General features: G+C 36.5%; 1 protein-coding gene across 2 annotated transcripts in view; it reads left to right on the top strand.

Annotated features, from left to right (window-relative positions):
* LOC106464170 (DNA polymerase lambda-like) overlaps positions 1-10,417 on the top strand; it is a 69,036-nt gene that overhangs the window by 24,448 nt on the left and 34,171 nt on the right. For both annotated transcript variants that reach the window (XM_013924291.2, XM_022391858.1), the window contains exon 4: positions 8,625-8,804. In XM_013924291.2, coding sequence (XP_013779745.2) covers positions 8,625-8,804 — 180 coding nt within the window. The remainder of the gene's footprint in view (positions 1-8,624; positions 8,805-10,417) is intronic.

The following is a 10,417-nucleotide window of genomic DNA, read 5'->3' as shown; positions in this document are numbered from 1 at the left end:
CTTTCATTTAATAAATGTTTTGTTTTGATATATAAGTTGTTCAGGTTTTTTCATCTAAAAGTGGCATTAATTTCTTGACGACCTAATACTTTGAATGACTGTAACTACTTTTTCTCACCTGTTGCATTACCTGTCATACTGACCTGGATTTTTATTTAGGGGATTGCTTTTTATGTCCCATTAAAGTTGTTTGTTATCTCACATACACCAAATCATTTACAGGATCTCAGAAAACGTTGCTTATATGTTATGATAAATCCACACTCTTAGGACTGAGTTCTGACAACATTAAAAACTGGCAGTCACAGCTATTCCATCTGGTTAACCATGATGTACCAGATCTCCTTAAGAACTTTTGAGTTACTTCTCACCAAATTTGACATTTGAGGATATCTTTGGTATCCCAGCCATGGTAGTCATTGGAAGACATTATGTAGCCTTGTATGTTGATGAAACTCAATACATTTTAAAACTTTTACTTACATCACATTACTGTCTTTTAAAAAAACTTTCCGATTCCTTATACCTCTTGTGATGATTCTCCAAGTCAGGTGAAATCCTTAAAGGTAAGTTTAATTATACTCCTAAAAATATATCTTCATGATTTCTCTCTTGTAACGTTAGACTGTGTGTTTAGGTGGTTTTGTCCAGTCATGACTCTTGTATGTTTTATTTTACCATACACTTTGCTGGGGCTTAATTAGAGGGTGATATCTTCTGAAACTGGACAGAAGGAACCCTCAGGTGTTGAATAATGCCTTGAAAGGTAATTTCTGCCACCTCCATGGACTCATCCTTGTGTAGTATTTTGAAACATCGGAGATATGACAACCATTTTTGAACTGATGTCTCTTGGCTCCAACCAGGACTTGCTCCAAAGTACAATTTCATTTTTCCTTATTTTTAATCATGAACTAGGTTAATGGTTCAAGAATTTCACAAAAATTTTAATAGAACATTCGGACATAAACCATCTTAAAAAGCAGAGTTGTTCTTGAAAAAACATTTAAGACCTATCTCAATGGGTAAAGCTGCTAATATATTGATAATAGCAAAAAAAGTTGATTTTCTAATTGTTGGACAAAATTCAAAATTCATCCATTTGTTTTACATATTATTATTATTATTATTCATATTATTCTTGTTTCACAAACATACAGAAAAAATGACTATGAATATTTTATTCCATCTTGGGCAAACCTACTAAAATCACTTCTGCACATGTCATAGGAATATTTTTATGTTGATTCTTGAAAGAGAAGGAAAGTTTATCAGTTTTTTCTTCACTACTGACCAAGTTTCTCTTTGAAGTCAGTCAAGCATCGAAGCCTTCAGCAGAAACAGATAGGTATACTATGCCAAAATCTATACTCAGCTACTAAACAAATTCCTATGAAGGTTATAGGGTGATTTTTAAGTTGATTCTTGAAAGTTGAGATTTCCACCCTCTAAAAGTTTCTAAACTCATCAAAGCCATTCAAGCATTGCAGAAATGTAGAAGCCATTTAAGCACCATTATACTGGTTGGAAATACTTTGTTTTATTGGAGTAAACAATGTATATATTTATAACGGTGTCTCCAGCCTTATTATTATTATCAATTATACTTTAACAAGCAGCTACAAAAAACATGGCTACAAATATTTTACTGATAATTAGGGATGCATGGGTAGCTGGCCAGGTATTGGGCTACCAGGTAATACTCAGCTCCGGCTGATTGTCAAAGTTAAAAACAGCTGAATCTGGGTAATTGGCTTCTAAGCCCTTAATCTTTGTGTCAACTAATGCGGTGTTGAAAGTTACAGACAATAATTGGTTTCTGAGCAACAAAGAATGACCACCTGCTGAAAGTGAGAGATTCAGAGAACAAGAGGGGTTGCTAACAGGCATGGCTTGGGAACTGAATTTCTGGGTAAAGTGGAAGTTTTGAGAACAGTATGGGTTAGGGTTTGAGAAGTTGAATCTAGTCATTGAAAGTTGAAAGTAAATCATAATGATTCTAAAACGTGTCAACATTACTTTTTCTGCATTTTCTTTCACTGGCCTCAGAAATTGCATGGAGTTGGTAAGTAATTTTCAATATATCTATCACAATAAAAATTAAATTTCAAAGTTGTCAGTTTTGTTAGTTTTCCACCCTATATATATATTGCTGTTTCCCCCAGGCATTTTCAACTCAGTTCATCACCACTTCTCGCTGTCGTGTAAAGTTTAATTTTACTTTGTTTTAATCAAAAACTTATTTTAAGGTGCTATTTTAGTAATTTTTCATTCCAACGGTAAACATGGCCAGCTTGGTCTGGAGATATTTTGTGTTAGAAAACAAGATGGATCATTTTGCAGAGTGCACCCTTTGCTACACCATAATATCTGGGTGTAAAACGTCACCCAAGATGTTTGGAACCAAATCGCTGAGAAATCATCTCGCTTCATTTTATAAAGAGGAATTGCAACCATGCAGAGCGACAAAATTGAGAACAAGAAGAGAAAATGCTGCTGCTGAAATTCTGATGGCCAAGAGGAGTGAAAAGCAAACTCTCAAGCAATGCGTCGTTGATTACTCATGCCATTCGGTTAAATGTAATAAACGTGAATTTTGTTTTTGTTTCAAATTTTTATGTATGTTGTTGTTGTTTGCTTGTTTTTTTTGGGTGGGGAGGAGGGTAAGGGGAGTATCCAGTCCTGGTTGACACCCAGCCCCTGCCAAAACTTAGTAGCTGGGTATCTGGACCAGGTATGCAGCCAAATTTTAATAACAGTGCATCCCTACTGATAATAGTAATGAATGGAGTATTGAATACACCATAGAGTAGTTTTAGAATTCATTTAAGTGCCTTTGTTTTATCACCATAAAGAATTTCTCTAAGTCCTTCACTTTCCACCATTGAAACAACCCAGTGCTTTACTAATGCCCAATGGAAAATAATTTGTGCAACATATAGCTCCTTAATTGGAAACGGCCACATTGAGGATTCATCATTTCTCGAGTTCGCTGTTGTACTTTGTCTCTATGTAGTTTTCTGTGACTATTTCAGTGAATTTTCTAACAGTAAACAATTACTATAATACATTTTTCTACTCTTGTAAATGGTGATTTGTTCTATGATTTTTGGGCTTTGCTGAAATTGTGAGTGTATATTTTAGTATTACTTTGTTATTGTCATTAATATTTTTCTTTCATAAACCTATAGCAAAATCAACTGAATATTTTGCACCAAAACCTAGACAGATATACTGTGTGTATGAACTGCTGTAAATGTCCAGGACTTGTTTAAAAAGTTGATTATTTTTCATTGATAGTTGACTTATGTGGCTGTAAATACATAATATGTGCAAAGTTCTTGTGAGCGGCTTCCATTGAACTTGATGCTTGTTAGCCATATGTTTACATGAAACTTCAGGCACAAAATCACTTAGCTCAGTAAATAATGGTTGGGTGGAAAAAAGCCCATGCAGCAGTAAATTGTTGAAAAACATGTATGTAGCTTAACATTTATTCTCCATAAATGAACATAAAAATCTCAAGAAACAAGGTAATTAAAAATTATTAATATAAAAAGGGGAATAGGGATCATCAAAAAAGTACAGAAACAAGCTAAATCAAAATGCAAATAGTATCTTTTCAAACCTCCATCCAGGGACTATAAAAAATAAACAAACTAAGCTGAAAATAGTGACTAAATTATTTTTTCAATCTACAAGTCCTTATTTTGACTCCATGTCTACAGTACTTTTCAGTTTAGTTCTAGACTTGAAAATATAATCTTTGCATTTTGATACAACTTGTTTGTGTATTTTTTTTTACCACCCTTATTCCCCTTTTGAAATTAACACTTTTTAATTATCTTGTACCTTATTTGATGTCCCCTTTGCATTGTTTTTGAATTGTTGAGCTCATCTTCAGGATTACCTAACCCTTTTTTATTCTTCCTGAATGCCTGCTGACTAGTCTAGATTTGACTTTGCTTTGCTGGCATTTTCAGTTTTGGATGGTGGAAACTTTAAACCTAAGAGCATGCCTAGTCCATACTGGTTTTGTCCACCAAGAATCTTTATCTAACAGCTACCAGACACCATTATGTATGTTGACCCTGTATACTTGTCTAACATCATCTGAGATCAAACTGCAAATGTGCACGGTTACCCAATTATCACCATACCATCTGACCCACCTTTCTTTTTAATCAAAGAGCAACTAGGGCAAATAGGTATGTTGTTGAGAAGAATGCTCTCTTTTTTTGGTGCCTGCATTTTTGATCCAATCTGTTTAACAGGCTGGTCCTATCCACCCAATTCTTCAAGAGAAATATTGTTGTCATCCTGGTTCTAGGTTTTACTCAATCTCTGCTTAATCATACTACTTGGTATTGTTGTGGTCTGTGTATGTTACATTTCTTGTTCCAAAGTTCAACATACATTGGTTGTCATTTATTATATCACTCTTTGGTTTGTTTCTCTATCTTAATTGGGATATTATGACTTACAGTATTTCAGAGGTAAGTCTACCTGATTTGAAGTTTACATTTTTGGAATTAAAATGAATTTAAACTACATTCCCACCCGCTTCTCCACAACTAGGAGAAATTTATTATTACATCATGACTGTAAACAGAGAATTCCGATACAATATTCTACCTCTTCTCACATAAAAGCTTTTCTCGATTTGTACTGCATAAATTTTTGCTTGCCACTAACCTTGATACTCCCAATAACCCTCACGTGTCTTTTACGTGATGCAGCTGCATACTAGCAGGTGACAATCCCTCACCAATATAGAGTGCGACACAGCTCCTTGCACAGCTGGCTCCCTCTGTGCAGCTGAACTCCACTTCATTTCTCAGTTGGTACTCATGATGTTTAGATGAGTTTTTCATTGAGCTTTACTCACAGATTCTTAATCAGTTATTTGTTTTTTGGAGAACTTAGTTGTTGTTTTTTAGTTTGCTACACTTTAGTTCTCTGACTTTTCATTTATACACATTAATATTACTTGTCATTAATAATATTTTTATTGAGCTCCCTTTGTGGGTTTTTATTATTTCCACTCATAGTTATCAGGAATTCAGTATCGTGTCATGCCTTGTTCAGAGGAAACTGAACAAGGGGATGATGATTTTGACAGCCTGTTTCCTCCCCATCCTAGCCACATAGTGACGTTTAGCTCCTGTGGATGTGCTTAGGCCTTCTCTCTTTTCCTGGAGTTGATCAACCAGGTTTGTTATGTTTCATCCTGGTTTCCCATTTCCTTTGGTTCCTCTGATTCTCTTTTAAGTGAGATATCTTCAGCCCAATATCTTGTTTTCCTCCCCTCACTGGATATTGGAGTTCATGCCAAAATGTTTGTGGAAAATTATGTACTGGGGTCAGTATGCATTGATCCCCACATAATATGGATGCCCATGTTTTGACTTACCATCTGTCTGAGTTTCCTTTATTTGACTCACAATGGTTGGATTCTCTTCTGCTTCTGAGGGGTTTGGATCCCAGTACTTCAATCACATTTTCCCAACATCATTTCTTCCATATCTGCCTCACCTTATCCTCCCTTGTTCATTCCCTTTCCTTGATTCACCTTTTGTCTGAGGCCACTCTTCATCGTTACCCTGTAGGGTTTTTGGTGGAGGCTTGTGCCCTGATGTCTTCCATTCTTACACGATTGTCCTTTTCCATGCTTTCCCTCCAAACACGATTCCTCTGTTGTTGTGATCTTTTGGGTCAGGACAGACTTTTGTTTCATGTCGTTTACCCCAAATTTCTCACATGTACTTGCGGTTGGCTCCCTTTTTAATGCAAGACATCTTTGTGAGCCTTCCTGAGTAATTATAATTCAGAGTTGAATCTGCCTGTTTGCAAACCTCTCTTTCCTCATTGGCTTCCTATTTACCTCAGTCTCCTCCCGAACCTGTGCCCGTGTCATGCCTCACTCTTTCCTCTCCTTTCCCAGTACCTGCTTCATGGGTCTCCATGGTCAACAGTCAGTTTTTCAATTACTTCACTGGTCCCAGTGACTATATGGTTGATACAGGTCCAGTGGTGGCCAGACTTTTGTGTTTTGCCACTGTATGGAAGTCTTTCACCACAGACCCTTTTGTTCTGTGGATTTTCCCTGAAGGGCTCATTCTTCATTTTTCTTACTCTCCTTCCCTGTCCCTTCATCCTGTTTCCTTCCCCCCCTTCTCGGTATCCCATTTTCAGCCAGAATCTGTCCAAAGTGGTTCTCAACCTTCTTCACAAGGGTGTTGTGGTATGTATGGATCCTTCTCATCCAGTTTTCTATTCCTGTTTGTTTATTTTCCCCAAGATGCCCAGGTATTGGCACCCCATTCATCTTTTTTCCTTGACCTTCCTTGATTCACCATTGACTCATATCTATATCTTTGATGGGTTTTCAGTCCTGGCCTGTGGATTATGAAGGTAGATCTCTTGGATGCTTACCTCCACGTTCCCATCTCTCCATCATCCCAGCATTTTATATGTTTTGTCCATCAAAATTACGTTTACCATTTCCAGTCCCTTCCATTTGGGCTTGCTTTGGCTCCCTACATTTTTTGTTTAGTGATCAAGGCCTTTGACCATTTTCTCCATTCCAGAGGCCTTCATTTCTACCATTACCTGAATGATTGGCTGCTTCTTGCTCCTTTGCATCCCACTTCTTTTCTTCACACTCAGTTTTTTCTTCAAGAAGCTGCAGGTAGGTTGGCTTATTAAGGTGCAGAAGTCCTTTCTCTCCCTCACTCAATTCCTTGTTTATCTCAGGGTATTTTTCAATTCCTGTCTCAGCTGGGCCCAACCTTCTCCCTTTTGCTTGCAATCTAAGGAACTTCTGCTTTGGACAGTTTCTTCCTCTCCTTTTCCAACTGCATGAGAGGTTCTGTTTCTTTTTGGGGATGTGGGCTCTTTGGAGGTCTTCATTCTCCTTGGTTAAGCCCACATGCAACCTCTTCAGTGGGCTTTACAAGGTCAGTGGAACCTTGTTTGGATCCTTTGGACACCCCTTCCATTTCCCTGCATATGAACTTCACCTGGTGATTGAACCAAGACAACACCACAGTGGGTATTTCTCTTCCTCCTCCTCCTCATCCAGAAATGCACCTTTTCACAGATGCTCTTCTTTCAGGTTGGGGTGTTTATCTAGACCTACTGGAGACTTCATGACACAGAGCAATCTCTGCATATGAATCTCTTAGAACTGCTCACTGTTTGTTGAGCTTTGGTTCATTTCCTTCCACCTCTCTGGAACTGATTGGTTATGGTCCATTCTAACAATTTGGTAATTGTTTCTTACATCATTCAGCCACTTTCTCTTCACAACACTTTGCTTTGTCTTTATTTCAATGGTCCTCACCCTTTTGTTTCATTCCTTCTGGCTTTGCCATCTCCTGAATCCTACCACCCTCCCTGATTGGAATCTCAGTGTCGCCCTCTATGCCCTCACACTTACTCCCTTTGTGTCTATGTATTCCTGTTACATATATCATCTCTCCTTAAAAACCTTTTCCTTCCTCTTCTTGGTGTGTGGACATCAACATTCCGGACTTGTTCGCACTCAGTGTCTCTTGCACATTATATCACCAATCCTATGTCATCCTCTACCTGGATCAGTCTTTCCTACCCAAAACTTTGGCCCCATGTGAAAGTGGTTTTGCCTTTACTCCTATTTCTCTCCCTTCCATTTCTCACCTTTAGACTCATTTTGCTTCATATAGCTTCTATATCCTGTTGGGGTTCTCTATTGTTATGTAGCTTGCACTGTTCCATTCTGTGGTTCCCATTGCCATTTCTTTATTTGTTGGAATCTTTCCCATGATATTTTTCCAATTACCAATACGGGTTGTATTTGCCAGATGATTTGTTTGATTTATTCTTCCCTTTTTCCTGATGTCTTTCATCCCTTCCAAGTCTCCTCCCATCAAATCTTTGACCTTACCATATCCTTAGTTGCCCAATTCTGCCAGTCTTTGGAAGATATAGTTCGCTGGCATGTGGATTAATTCCCAATACTGCCTGGTTCTGGTTGGAGTTGAACTACATCATTGCTGTCTGCCTTTCTACCATCCTCCAGATATCAGTTTCCAGGGTTTAATGGTGTTGGTTATGTTGGACACATGATGATGTAGGTCCTTGCAATGGAGATATCCTTCCCTTCTAGCTTATGTGTCTAAGGTGAATGGTAAAAGACCCTCTTTCTACCATGGGCCAGATATTCCTAACACAGTACTGTTGGTGTTAGTTGAGGTAGAACTTCCCATTATGGTCTGCTTTACCATAGCCACTCTACACCAGGGGTCCCTTCATTTAATTTTTTGGGGTGACTCCTGTAATTACTCCCTTATTGCAGCACATCAGTTTCATGGGCAAAGAGCATACCTGGCTCAGAAGTGGTGCGATCTCACATGTGTGTGTCTTACATACTCTTTATTCACACAACCCATAGGGTTCTTTTGTGCTTTCAGAAGGGGGGCTCATCTAAGTAATGTTACACTGGTCCCTCTACCAGCTGTCATGTGAGTAGAGGTAACATATTTTATTGGAAGTTAACATTTTCCTAATTTGAAAAATTATCAAAAGGGGTAGTTTTCTTAAAATCATGTGTCTATTGTTTTGTACTTATTTTTGCTTTTCAGGAAGCTAGGTCTTTGCCTGGCATTGGAACTCAACTCGCAGACAAAATATGGGAAATAATTCAGAGTGGACATTTAAGAAAAATCGATGAGGTTTGCTGTAGTGAACGCAACAGTGCCATTGGTCTTTTCACAAAGGTTTGGGGAGCAGGACCTTCCACTGCTGAACTTTGGGTACAGCAGGTATTAAACAAATATTTAATATGTGCATAGTTGACAAACTTTAATATCAACAGGTATAAAAATGTCTCATTAATTAAATTATGTGATGCTGACTGGAGTATAGTGCACATAGTTTCAAACTATGAACCACACAGGATCTTATGAAAAGTTTTTATTTCTTAAATGTTTTGACTTCTATCTCTCATACGAGTTTTATACTAATTAATGAATTTTATATATTTATATTAAACTGTTTATAAATAAGTTTATTTTTTATGTACCTTATAATTCTAAACCAGTTAATGCATGTCATGTTTACTAATAAAAGATTCCAAACATAAGTAGCCATTTAATTACGTAAAAGTTGATTTAAAAAGTGTAATGTACATGTTTGTTTTTAAGTTATTAATGAATAAAAAGTTAGTTTATTTTTATTTTCCTTTTATATATTGCTTATTTCTCTCCCTGTTTAATCAGGCTTGGTTGGGAGCTTCCTTTACAAAGCTTGTTTGAGCAGGAGCAAATTGGGGATTAAAAACAGCTCAGGAAAATTGTTTTTATACTAGTCCTCCAGTGAGGTCCTGAGAAAGGGATTCATGAATATACTGAGTGATGTGCTGCGTTTAATACTGCGTAACCTATAATATGTAACAGTACTATTCATACAAAAATACATAGTTAAATTAATTTTCAATCCAACTTTTGTTACATTTATTACCTGTCTTATTATAGTCCTATATAATTTCAAAATTTCATGATCTAAAAATAATTCACATAAAAAGAACTGTTAAAGAGAAGTGTAATTACCCATTTACAACTTATCTACACCATGTTGTTTCAAGAGCCAATAATGTGAAATTGGGCATCTGATTAAGCCCAGTTTAAATATCAATTAAGATAGTACTGCACAGTGACACAAAAATACTATGAACAATGCATGGAGGGCTGAAAGTTTTTGCCAATAATATATAGGACTGGGCAATTAACTCAATATTATCACTTACCTCTGAGCAATTATATTGATTAGTGTCAAGTAAAATAATTGATTAATTAATCAAAATTAGTGTTTTTGATACGGTACATTACCTCCTCTAACATTCAGTGTTGCCTTGTGCTTTAAAGGCATCTCTTCCTTTTCTGTATAAACATGTGTTAGAAAATTTATCCACTAAAGAAAGAAAAGGAGTCCATATTTTTGTAATATGTATATATTCCCAAGTCTGTATGTTATAAACATTCTGTTTAAAAATGGCATTATATACATCTATATCAGTACATAATGACATTATGTTACGTATATTAGTATGACTTACATTATAGCTGTTGTGGAAAGTAAACGTTTTTGTACCTTGCATATAATTCCTTATAATACTTGTAAGGTATGTTGACATATGAATTTGCATTGCAGCACATCATACAAACCTAGTAAATTGGCTACAGTAGCTCGAAGATTATTAGATGACTGGTTGTACAATAAGCTTGCCAGCACATACATACATACATACATACCTACATAATGAATCATAGAGGAATGTATGTGTTAAAATTGTAAAAATGTATAGTTCATTATTAGTTAAACTTTATCAAAACATTATCTTATATCTGTAATATGGATTAAAAATAACTGGAATTCC

This window comes from Limulus polyphemus, unplaced genomic scaffold (genome assembly GCF_000517525.1).
Source record: "Limulus polyphemus unplaced genomic scaffold, Limulus_polyphemus-2.1.2 Scaffold1577, whole genome shotgun sequence".
NCBI classification, from domain to species: Eukaryota; Metazoa; Arthropoda; class Merostomata; order Xiphosura; family Limulidae; genus Limulus; species Limulus polyphemus.
The sequence above is the reverse complement of the archived record's forward strand: the minus strand, read 5'-3'. Positions and strand labels throughout refer to the sequence as shown.